This window comes from Rhinoraja longicauda, chromosome 28 (assembly GCF_053455715.1).
Source record: "Rhinoraja longicauda isolate Sanriku21f chromosome 28, sRhiLon1.1, whole genome shotgun sequence".
In the NCBI taxonomy this organism is placed as follows: Eukaryota; Metazoa; Chordata; class Chondrichthyes; order Rajiformes; family Arhynchobatidae; genus Rhinoraja; species Rhinoraja longicauda.
The window spans coordinates 26929236-26946923 of record NC_135980.1 but is presented as its reverse complement, the minus strand read 5'-3'; the positions used below and the strand labels follow the sequence as shown (position 1 = coordinate 26946923).

General features: G+C 48.1%; 1 protein-coding gene across 5 annotated transcripts in view; it reads left to right on the top strand.

The window, feature by feature from the left end:
• pgpep1 (pyroglutamyl-peptidase I) overlaps positions 1-16042 on the top strand; it is a 55962-nt gene extending 39920 nt beyond the window's left edge. For 3 of the 5 annotated variants that reach the window (XM_078423743.1, XM_078423745.1, XM_078423741.1), the window contains 3 exons: positions 1489-1605; positions 2885-3117; positions 4302-5250. In XM_078423743.1, coding sequence (XP_078279869.1) covers positions 2912-3117; positions 4302-4494 — 399 coding nt within the window. In that variant the 5' untranslated portion in view covers positions 1489-1605; positions 2885-2911 and the 3' untranslated portion in view covers positions 4495-5250. Of the gene's footprint in view, positions 1-1488; positions 1606-2884; positions 3118-4301; positions 5251-15930 lie in introns of those variants that run through there. The other 2 variants (XM_078423742.1, XM_078423746.1) reach the window with 2 other exon arrangements.
• Positions 16043-17688: the final 1646 nt, after the last annotated feature.

The following is a 17688-nucleotide window of genomic DNA, read 5'->3' as shown; positions in this document are numbered from 1 at the left end:
AAACAGGCTCTGAATTCTGTATCTCTGTGTAATATGAGAGAGAGAGAGAGAGAGAGGAGAGAGAGAGAGAGAGAGAGAGAGAGAGAGAGAGAGAGAGAGAGAGAGAGAGAGAGAGAGAGAGAGAGAGAGAGAGAGAGAGAGAGAGAGAGAGAGAGAGAGAGAGAGAGAGAGAGAGAGAGAGAGAGAGAGAGAGAGAGAGAGAGAGAGAGAGAGAGAGAGAGAGAGAGTAAGAGTATATGAGAGAGAATGAGAGTATATGAGAGAGAATGAGAGTATATGAGAGAGAATGAGAGTATATGAGAGAGAATGAGAGTATATGAGAGAGAATGAGAGTATATGAGAGAGAATGAGAGTATATGAGAGAGAATGAGAGTATATGAGAGAGAATGAGAGTATATGAGAGAGAATGAGAGTATATGAGAGTATTCTTGGCATCGCAGATTAGTTTTATCTAATTCCACATTTTACTTGATTTCTAGAATTTTTAAATAAATTCTGCCACAGCCTTAGTGTGATTTGGACTTGTATATCTAGACGAGATGGCTCAGAATTCCCGAAATGGCCCCAGTAACTTGACCATTATGCTCCTGTAACTGCAAATGGCCAGTAATCTGCACACAACACCGTCAGTTCTTAAGATGCTTTTACCTCCTCACTGTTTCCAAGGGCAAATCATAGGCCAAGGGCATTTGCACCTCACGCTGCCTCGGCAGCATAATCAAGGACGAGTCGCACCCTGGCCACTCCCTCTTCTCCCCTCTCCCATCGGACAATAGGTGCAGAAGTGTGAAAACGCACACATCCAGATTCAGGGTCAGTTTCTTCCCAGCTGCTATCAGGCAATTGAATCATCCTACCACAACCAGAGAGCAGTGCTGAACTACTATCTACCTTATTGGAGACTCTTGGACTATCTTTGATAGGACTTTATCGGCTTAATCTTGCACTAAATGGGCGGCACGGTGGCGCAGCGGTAGAGCTGCTGCCTTACAGCGAATGCAGCGCCGGAGACTCGGGTTTGATCCTGACTACGGGCGCCGTCTGTACGGAGTTTGTACTTTCTCCCCGTGACCTGTGTGGGTTTTCTCCGAGATCTTCGGTTTCCTCCCACACTCCAAAGGCGTACAGGTATGTAGGTTAATTGACTGGGTAAATGTAAAAATTGTCCCTAGTGTGTGTAGGATAGTGTTAATGTGCGGGGATCGCTGGGCGGCGCGGACTCGGTGGGCCGAAGGGCCTGTTTCCGCGCTGTATCTCTAAATCTAAAAAAAAATCTAAACGTTATTCATGTGATTCCCTTTATCGTGTGACTGTGCACTGTGGACGGCTTGATTGTAATCGTGTATTGTCTGCGCTGAGTGGTTTGCACGCAACAAAACCTTTTCACTGTACCTCGGTACACGTGACAAAGTAAACTCCAACGCAACTCAAATAGCTTCTGTTGGGCAGTGGTCTGTCTTTGCCATTTACCTTCTGTCTGCATTGCAGGAGTTACAAAAGCTGGGGTTGGGCGATGAAGTTAATCTATACGTGTACGAGGTTCCAGTGGAGTACCAGAAGGTCCTGGATCTGATCCCTTCTCTGTGGAGACGCCATAATCCCGAGGTTAGACACATTCTTCCTGGAAAATATTGCTGCCCTTGAGTCATTTTACCTGCGACATTCAAGCCTGCAAGGAAAAGATTGGGTACTTCCATTGGTAGTCAGGCTTGGCCGTCGTGTTGATGTAAGTGAATGAATCCAGGCTACTCTAGTTCTGGCAGGAGACTGAAATTGAAACGGATTGACCTGATTGTATTGAATAATGCAGCAGATTCCTGGCTGACCCTACCCCGATTTCTTGAGTTCCTGTTGGAGTTGCTCACTTTGTTGCTCAAAGTTTGGACCTGATTTGAACAGTTAGTCATTGAGTGTGGAAACAGACCCATTCGGCCCGCCTTGCCCACACCGACCAACATATACCAGTCCCACCTGCCTGCATTTGCCCCATATCCCTCGAAACTGGTCCTATCCATGCACCTGTCCAAATGTTTCTTAAACGTTGCGATACAACCTGCATCAACTACCTCCTCTGGCAGCTCGTTCCATACACCCAATGCCCTCTGTGTGGAAAAATTTACCCCTCGGGTTCCGATTAAATCTTTCCCCCCTTACCTTAACCCTATGTACTCTGGTTCTTGATTCCCCTACTCTGGGCAAGAGACTCTGTGTCTACCAGATCTATTCCTCTCATGGATTTTTGTGCACAGTTCTATCGTATGAGTGGAACTCTACCTCAAACAATTTGTTTATGCCCATAATTATTACATTTCCAGCCTATGAAATAGGAATATGAATCCACAATTCCACTTGACTTTTCTGCTTCTTCCACGGTGGCGAAGAATGACGCGACAATCTCCATGAGAGCCCCTGGAGTTTCCAAGCCTTCACTATATCTGATGATTCACTTGGTGGCACGGTGGCGCAGAGGCAGAGTTGCTGTCTTACAGCGCCAGAGACCCGGGTTCCATCCTGACCTCGGGTGCTGTCTGTATGGAGCTCGTACGTTCCCCCCGTGACCTGCGTTGGTTTTCACCGGGAGCTCCGGTTTCCTCCCACACTCCAAAGACGTGCAGGTTTGTAGGCAGGTTTATGGACACCCTGAAGAAATTCCATCCTGTCCAAGTCTGTTGGCAGTAGTGCGGACTCTGAAAGGGTCAAGAGAGGTATGGAGGACATGGGAAAAGAAAATATGATGCGTGGAGACAGGGAAAGAGAGGCTGGGCCTTTGTAGAACTACATCTGCCCAACACTTCCCAGTATGCGCCTGCTGTTTTGTGTCTATCTTCGATCGAAAGCCGCATCTGCAGTTCCTTCCTACACATTCTGTCTGCTATTCTTCCAGTTGTTCATCCACGTCGGAGTTTCGGGAATGGCCACCACTGTGACGCTGGAGAAATGTGGGCACAACCAGGGCTACAAGGGGCTGGACAACCGCTGCTACTGCCCAGACAGCCACTGCTGTGTCCAGGGAGGCCCCGACTGCCTGGAGTCCATCGTCGACATGGACGTCGTGTGCAACACCATCGCAGATCCGCAGCTAGACGTGGTCATCTCCGTTTCAAAGGACGCGGGAAGGTAGGCAACTCTCACGGGGGCATTTGACAGGAGTGGAATTAGGCCATTCGGCCCGTCAAATCTACTCCACCATTCAATCATGACTGGTCTCTCTCTCTCTCTCTCCCTCTTAAAACCCCATTCTCCTGCCTTCACCCCATAACCCCTCACGCCCGTGCTGACCAAGAATCTATCTATCTACCTCTGCCTTAAAAATATCCACGAACTTGGCCTCCACAGCCTTCTGTGGCATTGAACTCCACAGATTTACCGCCCTCTGACCAGAGATGCTGCCTGTCCCGCTGAGTTACTGCCGCATTTTGTGTCTATCTCAGCGGGGCAATACTGAAATGCTTACAGGCAGGGGTGCAGTGTTGCTGGAGCTCACCGGAGCGCTGCTCCGCCACCTCAGTTTAAAAAACAAGCCAAAATAAACAGCGGGGCATTTAACAGCCACCATTCCGGCAACAATGACCGCTCCAGCACCTAAACAATTAGCACGGCAACACTGCTTACAGGATTATAGATTCATGCTGTATCTCTAAACTAAAACTAAAAAAAAAACAACAAGCACCAACGCAGGTTGAATGATCTGAGTGGTTGTTTCCTGCACCACACTGGTTAAATTATTGATTGTATTTATTCACAAAATGCTGGAGTAACTCAGCAGGTCAGGCAGCATCTCAGGAGAGAAGGAATGGGTGACGTTTCGGGTCGAGACCCGAAACGTCACCCATTCCTTCTCTCCTGAGATGCTGCCTGACCTGCTGAGTTACTCCAGCATTTTGTGAATAAACACCTTCGATTTGTACCAGCATCTACAGTTATTTTCTTACACAGGAGTATTGCCATGATGTATTGCACAGACCTGACTTTTATTGCATTCCTCTGACTGAAGTCATCCCTGCTGCTCATTTGTTTGTGGAAATTGGCTGCCGAGTTCCTGTCCGACAAGTAAGGAGGAAACATAGAAAATAGGTGCAGGAGTAGGCCATTCGGCCCTTCGAGCCAGCACCGCCATTCAGTATAATCACGGCTGATCATCCAAAATCAGCACTGTACCCCGTTCCTTCTCTCCTGAGATGCTGCCTGACTTGCTGAGTTACTCCAGCATTTTGTGAATAAACACCTTCGATTTGTACCAGCGTGTGCAGTTATTTTCCTACACTGAACGGTTGATTATAGCTTTGTCTCTGCCCACACAGGTACCTGTGCGATTTTACCTACTACACCTCTCTGCATCTGAGCCACGGGCGGTCGGCCTTTATTCATGTCCCGCCGTTGGGGAAGCCTTACACAGCGGAGCAGTTGGGGCGGTCACTCCAGACCATCATCGGTGTGATGCTGGGCATGCTGCAGCACACCAACGCCAAGATGGACTGCCTGCTGCAGCACTGAACTCCCCCCGCTGTGGGCAAAGGCACCAGAGGACCCAAACTCCACACCCTAACCTTTCTTTCCAAACCGTCGCGGGGAATGACCCTGCTGGTCCTGGCTGCCATTGTACAGAGTTCACTTGTTTAGGAGTGGAGATGGGGGCGATTGAGTGGGATTGGAGCCTGTATCTTGGTGACTATTGTACTCCCTGCAGACAAAAAAACGTCACTTATAGTTTGCAGCTCCAAGAAGCCAAGTCAGGACTAAAATGTAGAGACACCACCTCTTGGGCTTCTGCAAACAATAAGATTCACCAGAAATGAACATAGCATTAAGTGTATGTTTCAAAATAACTATTTCCAGTTAGGAATCTTTAGACTGAGCCTGGCATCTATATGTTTGATCTTTTATTACTCATTGATAACCTTGTCTTTTTTTAAATTATGTATTTATAAGAGACTCAGCATCAGTTCTGTGTTTCTCCTCTTTGTGTCTGTCTCTGATTGTGGTGTTTGTTGATCCACTTTTTATAATTTACATGTTTGCTTTCTCGTATTTGCATTCTCTCTCTCTCTCTGTCTTTTTCTCTCTTTTTATCGCTTTCCCCTTCTGCCTTTTTCCTTTCCATCTTTCCCGTTCACTCTCGCTCCCGTTCCTCCGGCGCTCTCACCTGACCCTCTGGTGCACGCTCTCCCCCCCAACACCCATCACCCCCCTCCCTCTCGCCTCACGTCCCCCCTTCCACTCGCCTCCCGTCCCTCCTTCTCGCCTCACGTCCCCGCTCCCTCTCGCCCCCTCCCCCTCTCGCCCCCTCCCCCTCTCGCCCCCTCCCCCTCTCGCCCCCCGCCCCCTCTCCCCCCGCCCCCTCTCCCCCCGCCCCCTCTCCCCCCGCCCCCTCTCCCCCCGCCCCCTCTCCCCCCGCCCCCTCTCCCCCCGCCCCCTCTCCCCCCGCCCCCTCTCCCCCCGCCCCCTCTCCCCCCGCCCCCTCTCCCCCCGCCCCCTCTCCCCCCGCCCCCTCTCCCCCCGCCCCCTCTCCCCCCCGCCCCCTCGCCCTCCCTCTCCCCCTCGCCCTCCCTCTCGCCCTCCCTTTCCCCCTCGCCCTCCCTTTCCCCCTCGCCCTCCCTCTCCCCCTCGCCCTCCCTCTCCCCCTCGCCCTCCCTCTCCCCCCCGCCCCCTCTCCCCCCCGCCCCCTCTCCCCCCGCCCCCTCTCCCCCGCCCCCTCTCCCCCCGCCCCCTCTCCCCCCGCCCCCTCTCCCCCCGCCCCCTCTCCCCCCGCCCCCTCTCCCCCCCGCCCCCTCTCCCCCCCGCCCCCTCTCCCCCCCGCCCCCTCTCCCCCCCGCCCCCTCTCCCCCCCGCCCCCTCTCCCCCCCGCCCCCTCTCCCCCCCGCCCCCTCTCCCCCCCGCCCCCTCTCCCCCCCGCCCCCTCTCCCCCCCGCCCCCTCTCCCCCCCGCCCCCTCGCCCCCTCTCCCCCCGCCCCCTCTCCCCCCCCTCCCTCGCCCCCTCTCCCTCCCGCCCCCGTCCCTCTGTCCCACACGCTCCTGAAATGTTCTTTTGTCGTGTGGACTCGCTCGTGTGATGAGACAGGTGATCACAAAACTAAACCTACAACACTCTGCTGAACTTCACCCCAGAGTCTAAAATATCACAGCACCCAAGGATGGATGCACTTAGGCACTTAGATATTATAATTACTTAAAGATGTGCTCTCAGCCTTTGTATGCAATGTTTGCTTTGAATTTCAGTCAGTCTTGACTAGACTTTTTTTTTTCATTAAATAAGCTGTCAGTCAAACTAACCATAGTTTAGGTATTTTGAACTAGTTTAACGTTAATCCAAGAGATTGTTAGTTTAATGTAGCTCCTTTAAAACCTTAGCTGTTTTTGTGGGTTTTGGATTTCGAGTGTCCGAGTGAGACTCGCTGTGAAACGTTAGCTTGCTTCCCGTGCGAGTGTTACCTCCTCATTCTACGCTGCCTCCCAGCTTCTAATGGCCACATTAGCAGAGAACATTACTGGAGGTCAGCACTATCGCTAAAAGCTGCCCATCTGCCACTTGCTAAGGAATGACTTCTCCCCTCGGGGTGGTGGTGTTTCCCTGGGGAGGGTTACCAATGTTCGGCTGAAAATCCTTTTGCCGTCTGTCATTTACAAACTCCCAATGCTGCTTCACTCCATGGGGTGCGTTCCTCTGTGTTCATAATTTCATAAGTGATAGGAGTAGAATTAGGCCATTCGGCCCATCAGGCCTACTCCGCCATTCAATCATGGCTGATCTATCTCTCCCTCCTGACCCCATTCTCCTGCCTTCTCCCCACATCCCTGGCCACCCGTACTAGTCAAGAATCTATCTATCTCTGCCGTTAAAATATCCGCTGACTTGGCCTCCACAGCCTTCTGTGGGTTGCATGTGTTTGGGGAGGATAAAGCTGCTGGAGCCAATCCTTCAGGTAGGACTTTCGCAGCCGTGGAACGAGCCTTCCTCTGATTTCTCCTCCCTATCCTTCCTTTCAGAAAAAGCTCCTGATCCCCCCCCCCCCATCTGTGTTCTCCATCAGTGTAACCAAGAGTCGGGGCAATGGTTGTCCCCCAAGACCACTGCCACTTTGGAGATTGGGCTGACGCGCATTCTAAACTGGCTCTGCATCGGAGACTTGTAAAGGAGGTGTAAACACTCTCGGCCGGTGTGTGGCTCGTGGAGAGCCATGGTGAAGCTCAGTGAGTGTGAGGAGCGAGATACTGACCATGTCACTGGGAGTGAGTGAGGCTAGATACAAGTAGTCCACCCAAAGGGTGGTTGAACTGTAACGTGAGAGCAGTGGGAGTAGTAGACAACTTTCAAAAAGTTGCGATAGACGTAGGCCGGATAGTTGTCCAAAACAACGATTCAATTTAGCATCGTAATTGGAGTAGGAAAATAATCCCGATGTGGTTCCTGAGAGGAACGAACTGAGAAGATGTGGTGAGTCGACATCTCATTGAGTTCATCTGTGACACAGGTCAGGGCTAATAAATGGGGCATCTGTCCTTCACATTCTCATGGACCTGCCCATGGATTCGCTTTGATATTCAGGGTCGAGACTTCAGTCTAATTTAGTAAGTGCGGCTCTGATTTCCCAAGATGGTGTGCAGTGAAGTGAGCACATGCCTGATCGGTTCAGGAGCAAATTAGTCCTGCAAGGATTTTGATTATAATTAACTGATTGAAAGGATAGGATTGGTATACTGGATTTCTAATACTAGGTGCAGATAGAGCAATGTACATACTGTAGGAATGCATATATTGTTTAAGGAGTTGCCGTTTAATTTTAGAAGTGACTTGCATTTATATAGTGATATTATAATAAATATTGAGGTGCTTTATAGGTGTATTATCAGACAATGGTCCAATCGTGCTTTTATTCTTGCGTGCAAACACACAGTGAAATTATTTTCTTACAAACAGTCCAGTCGAGTATTACCATACCCTCAAACATTCCCGATTAGCAAGCTGTACAGAAGCGGTCCGCTGATTCCGCATGCAAGAGGCGCCATGTTTTGCTGCCATGCTGCCATTTTCCAAGTCCGGTCTGTGCTCTAGTTGTTACGAGCGGTGCCCGATCCAGGTGAGCCCCAGGCAGCTGCAGGGCCTCCAGTCGCAGAGCGATACAGCGCGGAAACAGGCCCTTTGGCCCAACTTGCCCACACCGGCCAACGTGTCCCAGCTACACTCGTCCCACCTGCCCGCATTTGGGTTCTGGTTTCAACTCGGCCTAAACTCCTGAGGTGGAAAATTGCCTTAGGATTCTCAGAACAAATATCATTCCTTTCAGTGAGGTCAAGTTTTATTGAGTCATAGAGTGGTACAGTGTGGAAACAGGACCTTCGGTGGTTACTTGGTTGTAGGTTACTTGGCTTCGGTACGAATTGTAAATTGTCCTGAGTGTGCAGGATAGTGCTAGTGATCGCCGACCGATGCGGACTAGGTGGGCCAAAGCTGGGCCTGTTTCCACGCTGTACCTCTGCTGCGATGAGGAAAAACCTTTTCACCCAGAGAGTTGTGAATCTGCGACATTCTCTGCAACAGAAGGCAGTGGAGGCCAATTCACTGGATGTTTTCAAGAGAGAGTTGGATAGAGCTCTTGGGGCTAACGGAATCAAGGGATATGGGGAGAAAGCAGGAACGGGGTACTGATTTTGAATGATCAGCCATGATCATATTGAATGGTGGTGCTGGCTCGAAGGGCCGAATGGCCTCCTGCCATTATTTTCTATGTTTCTAACCAGCATCTGCAGTTCCTCCCTGCACAACAGACAATAGGTGCAGGAGGAGGCCATTCGGCCCTTCGAGCCAGCACCGCCATTCAATGTGATCATGGCTGATCATTCTCAATCAGTACCCCGTTCCTGCCTTCTCCCCATACCCCCTGACTCCGCTATCCTTAAGAGCTCTATCTAGCTCTCTCTTGACTTTACGTTAGTACAACAGGTAAAGCAAAGAGAAAGATACCACAGTGTGGAATACATCACTATATTCGGCACTCTGTTATTTTTGGGGTACTGATTTTTGATGATCAGCCATGATCATATTGAATGGCGGTGCTGGCTCAAAGGGCCACTTGGCCTAGTCCTGCACCTATTTCTTACGTTTCTAAAATCTGAAGTAAAAAAAAAAAACGCCTGGTCCACATGTACCATCGCAGTAGTCACATGGTGAACTAATTGCATAAGTCATAATTGCACTATTGATTTGGCTCAGTGATTAATGCCGGATTCAAATATGTCATAGATAGGGTCGTGGAAGCAATTCCAAAGGGGAATTTGTTATATGCCTGTGAAAGGCGTTTTTGCAGGGCACTGTATGAACAGAGCCGGGTGTGGTGTGGAATTACACTGCAGCTCATTTGTGAATCTCTACAAATGGCAGCTCAAGTTACTCCCTAATGTTGTTTTCTGAACGTGCTTGAAGCAATCAACATTTCAGTGCTTCCATCATCCCCCGTGGGAGACTCGTGCAAAGATAGTTGCTGGCGTTGTTTCTGGTTGGTAGGCAGTGTGTCTTCATTGATCTACATTTGTGGTCACACATTCAGAGCTGCAATGGAAATAAGGTGGGAACACTTCCTTAGTACAAGCGATTGTCCTAGAGGACCATGGAGCAGAATAAGGCCATTAGGCCCATCGAGTCTCCTTCGGCCCAGCAAAGAGTAGGAATAAACGGGTCCTTTTCAGAATGGCAGGCAGTGACTAGTGGGGTACCGCAAGGCTCAGTGCTGGGATCCCAGCTATTTACAATATATATTAATGATTTGGACGAGGGAATTGAATGCAACATCTCCAAGTTTGCGGATGACACGAAGCTGGGGGGCAGTGTTAGCTGTGAGGAGGATGCTAGGAGGGTGCAAGGTGACTTGGATAGGTTAGGTGAGTGGGCAAATGCATGGCAGATGCAGTATAATGTGGATAAATGTGAGGTTATCCACTTTGGTGGCAAGAACAGGAAAGCAGACTATTTATTATCTGAATGATGGACGATTAGGAGAAGGGGAGATGCAACGAGACCTGGGTGTCGTGGTACACCAGTCATTGAAAGTAGGCATGCAGGTGCAGCAGGCAGTGAAGAAAGCGAATGGTATGTTGGCATTCATAGCGAGAGGATTTGAGTATAGGAGCAGGGAGGTTCTGCTGCAGTTGTACAGGGCATTGGTGAGACCACACCTGGAGTATTGCGTACAGTTTTGGTCTAATCTGAGGAAAGACATTCTTGCCATAGAGGGAGTACAGAGAAGGTTCACCAGATTGATTCCTGGGATGGTAGGACTTTCATATGAAGAAAGACTGGATAGACTCGGCTTGTACTCGCTGGAATTTAGAAGATTGAGGGGGGATCTTATAGAAACGTACAAAATTCTTAAGGGGTTGGACAGGCTAGATGCAGGAAGATTGTTCCCGATGTTGGGGAAGTCCAGAACAAGGGGTCACAGTTTAAGGATAAGGGGGAGGTCTTTTAGGACCGAGATGAGAACGTTTTTTTTCACACAGAGAGTGGTGAATCTGTGGAATTCTCTGCCACAGAGGGTAGTTGAGGCCAGTTCATTGGCTATATTTAAGAGGGAGTTAGATGTGGCCCTTGTGGCTAAAGGGATCAGGGGGTATGGAGAGAAGGCAGGTACAGGATACTGGGTTGGATGATCAGCCATGATCATATTGAATGGCGGTGCAGGCTCGAAGGGCCGAATGGCCTACTCCTGCACCTATTTTCTATGTTTTTCTATGTTTCTACTCAATCAGTATATTCAAGGCTGCAAAGAATAGTTGTTTGGCCACCAAGGGATTGCTCATAGGGATTTGGGCAGAATGGTGAGTTGGTGATGAAGTGGGCAAGGAGTTGTAAATGCTGCTATTTATGGTTGTCCTTGGATTATAATTGCAGGCGGATTGTAAGTGCAAGCAGATGGGACATGTTGGCCGGCGTGGGCAAGTTGGGCCGAGCGGCCTGTTTCCATGCTGTAAGACTATTCATGTCTCAGAATTTGAACCTGTCGACCATCACTCCTTCAGCACCATCAATGAAGACTGGAGGGTGTATACAACCTCCTTTATTGAAGTCAATAGCCAGCTCTCTCTTCTTGCTGACGTTGAGGGAAGGGTTGCTGTGTTGACACCATGTTACGTAGCTCTCCATCTCTCTCCTGCACTCTCGACAGTTTTTGAAATCCATCCTCCTATGGTGATATCTGCAAACTTGTAAATGGAGTAAACTTGAAAATGATCACTTTTAATAATTGATCGCTAATATAATTACATGTTGTGCAAACTAGTATTAGTGACTTTCCTCATGATGTTGCACTCAGCTGGCTTAAATATAGAAACATAGACATAGAAAATAGGTGCAGGAGTAGGCCATTTGGCCCTTCGAGCCAGCACCGCCATTCAATATGATCATGGCTGATCATCCAAAATCAGTAGCCTATTCCTGCTTTCTCCCCATATCCCTTGATTCCGTTAGCCCTCAGAGCTCGATCTAACTCTCTTGAATACATCCAGTGATTTGGCCTCCACTGCCTTCTGTGGCAGAGAATTCCACAGATTCACAACTCTCTGGGTGAAAAAGTTTTTCCTCATCTCAGTCCTAAATGGCCTACCCCTTATTCTTAAACTGTAACCCCTGGTTCTGGACTCCCCCAACATCGGGAATATTTTTCCTGGATCTAGCCTGTCCAATCCCTTAAGAATTTTACATGTCATAAGAATATTCAATATCATAAATTCATAGGTGAAGAATGAGGCCTTTCAGCCCATCACGTCTACTTCACCATTCAATCACGGCTGATCTATCATTCCCTTTCAATCCCATTCACCTGCCTTCTCCCCGTAACCCTTGACATCCTTACCAATCAAGAATCTTTCAAAATGCACCTTAATATCCATTGACTTGACCTCCACAGCCTTCTGTAGCAATGAATTCCACAGATCCACCACCCTCTGACTAAACAAATTCCTCCTCATCTCCTCTCTAAAGGTATGTCCTTCAGAGGGACGAGAGGTCTTTCCATTTAGTACCTTTTTTTTAAATGCATCATGCTCCTTCTACACTCCAAAGACGTACATGTTTGTAGGTTAATTAGCTTTGGTAAAATTGTAAAATGGCCATAGTGTGTAGGATAGTATGAGTGTGTGGGTGATTGCTGGTCGGCACGGACTCGATGGGCCAAAGGGCCTGTTCCCACACTGTATCCCTAAAGTCTACCGTTGAAGCTGGAGAGGGGACCAAGGTTTGGTGGCGGCATTGTTTGGAGGAGTTAGAATGAAGAAGACATCAGCCCATGAGAGGAGATCTTATCGAAACGTATAAGATTATTAAGGGGTTGGACATGTTAGAGGCAGGAAACATGTTCCCAATGTTGGGGGAGTCCAGAACAAGGGGCCACAGTTTAAGAATAAGGGGTAGGCCATTTAGAACTGAGATGAGGAAAAACTTTTTCAGTCAGAGAGTTGTGAATCTGTGGAATTCTCTGCCTCAGAAGGCAGTGGAGGCCAATTCTCTGAATGCATTCAAGAGAGAGCTGGATAGAGCTCTTAAGGATAACGGAGTCAGGGGGTATGGGGAGAAGGCAGGAATGGGGTACTGATTGAGAATGATCTGCCATGATCACATTGAATGGCGGTGCTGGCTCGAAGGGCCAAATGGCCTCCTCCTGCACCTATTGTCTATTGTCTATTCAACTATAAAAGCAAAAAAGGCCCATAACAAGATTGTTCAACTCAAAAGGGACAACGGTAGCCAAAAGCAGTTGGAACTGAAACAAAGGTCTGGTGTTGTGACAATATTGGTATCCCACATGAGCTGTTGGAGTTTCCAAGAACACCATCCAAACCTTAGTGGATGACTGAGACGGTGTGGAGTCCTGGCATTGCTTTGAGAAAGATGTCGGTGAGGTTGCTCGCCAATGTTTGTGGTTATGGGTTGGAAAAGGAAGTAGAGCACACTTGAAAATTGTGCTTGGAAATATGATCACAGAGTCAGTGTGGAAACGCCCTTTGGCCCAACTTGCCCACGCCACACAACATGCCCCATCTACTCGTCCCACTTGCCTGCGTTTGGCCCATATCCCTCTAAACCTGCTCCATCCATGTACCTGTCCAAATGTTTTTTTTAAATGTTGTGATCGTACCTGCCTCAACTACCTCCTCCGGCAGACACAAAATGCTGGAGTGACTCAGTGGGACGGGCAGCATCTCTGGAGAGAAGGAATGGGTGACGTTTTGGGTCAAGACTCTTCTTCAGACTGAGTCTGAGTTACTCCAGCATTTTGTGTCTACCTTCGATTTAAACCAGCATCTGTAGTTTTCTTTCAGCCATGATCGCATTGAATGGCGGTGCTGGCTCGAAGGGCTGAATGGCCTACTCCTGCACCTATTGTCTATTGTCTATTGTTCCATACACCTACCACCCTTTGTGTGTGTGTGTGTGTAAAAAAAAAAAGTTGACCCTCAGGTTCCTAGTAATGTGTGTCTCCCCCCCCCTTCCAAAACCTATGGCATCAGCTTTATTTAACCAGCACAGCAGCTCAGCAGTAGAGTTGCTGCCTTACAGCGCCAGAGACCCAGGTTCGGGTGCTGTCTATATGGAGCTTATGTAACCATGAGGGTTTTCTCCGGGTGCTCTGGTTTCCTCCAACACTCCAAAGGCATACAGGTTTGTAGGTTAATTGGCTTTGGTAAAAAAATTATAAATTGTGCCTCGAGTGTAGGATGGTGATGGTGCTACCGATCGCTGGTCGGCATGGACCTAGTGGGCCAAAGGGCCTGTTTCCGCACTGTATCTCTAGAGTTTAAAGTAACATAAATTCCAGGCAAATTAATCTTCACAAACAGAAAAACAAACTGCTGGAGGAGCTCAGCAGGTGGGGCTGGTCCAGGTATTGGATTGTCACCTGTTCGTCTCCAGCTCCTTTGCCCTGTGTCACGCAGGATGACCTGAAATGCTTCCTGTCTCAACAAGTTGGAAAAAACAATTAACCATTCATAAAACTCTCAAGTAGTTTTATCTGTGTCTGACCTTTGCTGTCCCTTCATGTGGTTGTTTAATGGGACATTGGTACGAGGTTTCACTCTGTATCAATAACCTGTGCTATTCCATGCTGGGAATACATAAGTCCTGTTTTGTACCTAACCCATTTTCCCCCTCCCACTGTGGAAAGCAGGAATTACCCCACAAATTTGACTTGAGTTCTTGTTGATTGGAATCTCACTAAAGCAGAATGATAATTGAGAGAATCCATCTTATCTGTTCCGTTTTGTACCTGAACGTTTAAATGTTCGACAGAGCAAAGTGCAGGAACTTTGTCTAACCAGTGCTGCCCCTTTACATGCGACAGGTACATAGGAAGAAAACTCCTCTGTATCTAATCCCTGCTCTTCCTGTTGTGAGCTTGTTTAGTTTAGAGATACAGCGCGGTAACAGGCCCTTCGGCCCACCGAGTCCACTCCGACCAGCGATCCCGGTACACGAGCACTATCCTACACACTGGGGACAATGTACAAGTCAAGTTTATTTGTCACATACACATACACGATGTGCAGTGAAATGAAAGTGGCAACGCCTGCGGATTGTGCAAAAAAGTTACAATTACAGCATTAAAATTAATACAGATTTTTTTTTTTAAATTAATACAAAAAATTAGTCCCTGGAGATATAATAATTAACAGTCCTGATGGCCTTTGGGAAGAAACTCCGTCTCATCCTCTCCGTTTTCACAGCGTGACAGCGGAGGCGTTTGCCTGACTGTAGCAGCTGGAACAGTCCGTTGCACCTTTGAAGTGTGAGTGGAAACCGGAGTACCCGGGCAAAACCCCACGCAGTCACAGGGAGAATGCAAACTCTGTACAGACAGCACCCGTTGTTAGGATTGAACCTGGGACTCTGGCACTGTAAGGTAGCAACTCTACCACTGCGCCACCTTGCTGTCCAATCTGATCTGGTATTTGAGATATAGTGAAGAGGTTTTGTCTAATTAGTGCTGATTCTTCATCAAGATTACTGAATAGTGTAAATCTCATCAGAAGTTTCTTGTGTTCTTGTGAACCACATGTAGTTCTGTGAAGAAATACTATGCATTGCAAAAATACCGATGGAAAGATTAATCTATTCATGTGGACCAGATCCCAATAGGAACAGAAAACTAACAACGTTTTCCCCGTCTCTCCCAAATCACCAACTTGAAACTTCTGTGACGCATCTGTATTTTCCCTGAAAATGTACTGTGATTTCCTTTTATTAATCCTGTGAGTTTACTTAGGTTTCCTGTCCATTGACAAAAATGTTGGAAGTGAAAGAGATTTTTTTTTTAATTTAGATTTGAGGAAAACATTTATAAAAGAAATACTAACCTAGCTTGAAAGAAATGTGATGATTTTGTTCTGAAAATAAAAATGCATTGTTTGAATACAATTTATCAAACCGTTCTCAAGTCAAGTCAAGTTTATTTATCACATACACATACACGATGTGCAGTGAAATGAAAGTGGCAATGCCTGCGGATTGTGCAACAAAAAAAAAATTACAATTACTGCACATAAATTAAAATTAATACAGAAAAGAAAATTTAGTCCCTGGAGTTATAATAGTTAACAGTCCTTATGGCCTGTGGGAAGAAACTCTGTCTCATCCTCTCTGTTTTCACAGCGTGACAGTGGAGGCGTTTGCCTGACCGTGGCAGCTGGAACAGTCCGTTGCTGGGGTGGTAGGGGTCCCCCATAATGTTGCTGGCTCTGGATCTGCACCTCCTGATGTATAGGTCCTGCAGGGGGGCGTGTGTAGTTCGCATGGTGCGTTCAGCCGAACGCACTACTCTCTGCAGGGCCTTCCTCTCCTGGGCCTCCCCCATGCAATTACCCACCACAGTCGCGAGACCCGGGAGTGTTTTTGTCATATGTCCCGAAACGGAACAATGAAACTTATTATTTTTTTCGTTTTAGAGATACAGTACAGAAGCAGGACCTTCGGCCCACCGAGTCCACGCCGAACAGCGATCCCCGCACACTAGTTCTATCCTACACACTGTGAACAACTTACAGAAGCCAATTAACCGACAACTCAGCTCATGTTTGGAGTGTGGGAGGAAACTGGAGCACATGGAGAAAACCCATATGGTCACAGGGAGAACATAGACTCCATGCAGATAGCACCTGTGGTCAGGATCGAACCTGTGTCTCTGGTGCTGTGAGGCAGCAACTCTACTGCCACGCCACTGTGCCTCCCCTAACGTTTCACCTGCAATCTTACTTGTTTGAGTGGTACAGGGTCCCATGGCTATATTACCGACTGTATTTGGTCTAATGAAGAGGACAGAGTGCTGGAGTAACTCGGCAGGTTAGACAGTATCTCAGAAGAACGTGGATTAGGTGACGTTTCGGGTGGGGACCCTTCTTCAGGCTCGCGGCTAATGATCTGGAGCAGTGACTTCACAGCACCCACTTCAGCTTTGCAATTTGAATCAATTTAAAATCAATTAGCATTGCTTACGACTGAAACCAAACCCTTCAGCCCAAGGTCCTTTGCCTCATCTTCTGAATTCCCAATCTTCTGACCTCTTGTCCTCCAAATCCATTCACCACCAGCTGTTCACAAGGTAATCAATATCACAACTTTCCTAGTACTTGTACTTGAATCCTAGAACTTGGAAGAACTAAGAACCAGTCTGTTATTTGGACACCGCAGAGGTTGAATCCAGCTCTCCATGACACCTCAGACCGACCGACCGACCTGTAGATTATAACCCTATTAGTTTAGTTTAGTGTCACGTGTACCGAGGTACAGTAAAAAGCTTTGGTTGCGTGCAGTGGCAGGCAGCATAGAAACATAGAAAATAGGTGCAGGAGTAGGCCATTCGGCCCTTCGAGCCTGCACCGCCATTCAATATGATCATGGCTGATCATCCAGCTCAGTAACCTGTACCTGCCTTCTCTCCATACCCCCTGATCCCTTTAGCAAAAAGGGCCACATCTAACTCCCTCTTAAATATAGCCAATGAACTGGCCTCAACTACCTTCTGTGGCAGAGAATTCCACAGACTCACCACTCTCTGTGTGAAGAAATGTTTTCTCATCTCGGTCCTAAAAGACTTCCCCCTTATCCTTAAGCTGTGACCCCTGGTTCTGGACTCCCCCAACATCGGGAATAATCTTCCCGCATCTAGCCTCTCCAACCCCTTAAGAATTTTATATGTTTCTATAAGATCCCCCCTCAGTCTTCTAAATTCCAGCGAGTACAAGCCTAGTCTATCCAGTCTTTCTTCATATGAAAGTCCCGCCATCCCAGGGATCAATCTAGTTAACCTTCTCTGTACTCCCTCTAAGGCAAGAACGTCTTTCCTCAGATTAGGAGACCAAAACTGCACACAATACTCCAGGTGCGGTCTCACCAAGGCCCTGTACAACTGCAGTAGAACCTCCCTGCTCCTAAACTCAAATCCTCTTGCTATGAATGCCAACATACCATTCGCTTTCTTCACTGCCTGCTGCACCTGCACGCTTGCTTTCAATGACTGGTCCACCATGACACCCAGGTCACGTTGCATCTCCCCTTCTCCTAATCGTTCACCATTCAGGTAATACTCTGCTTTCCTGTTCTTGCCGCCAAAGTGGATAACCTCACATTTATCCACATTATATTGCATCTGCCATGCATTTGCCCACTCGCCTAATCTATCCAAGTCACTCTGCAGCCTCCTAGCA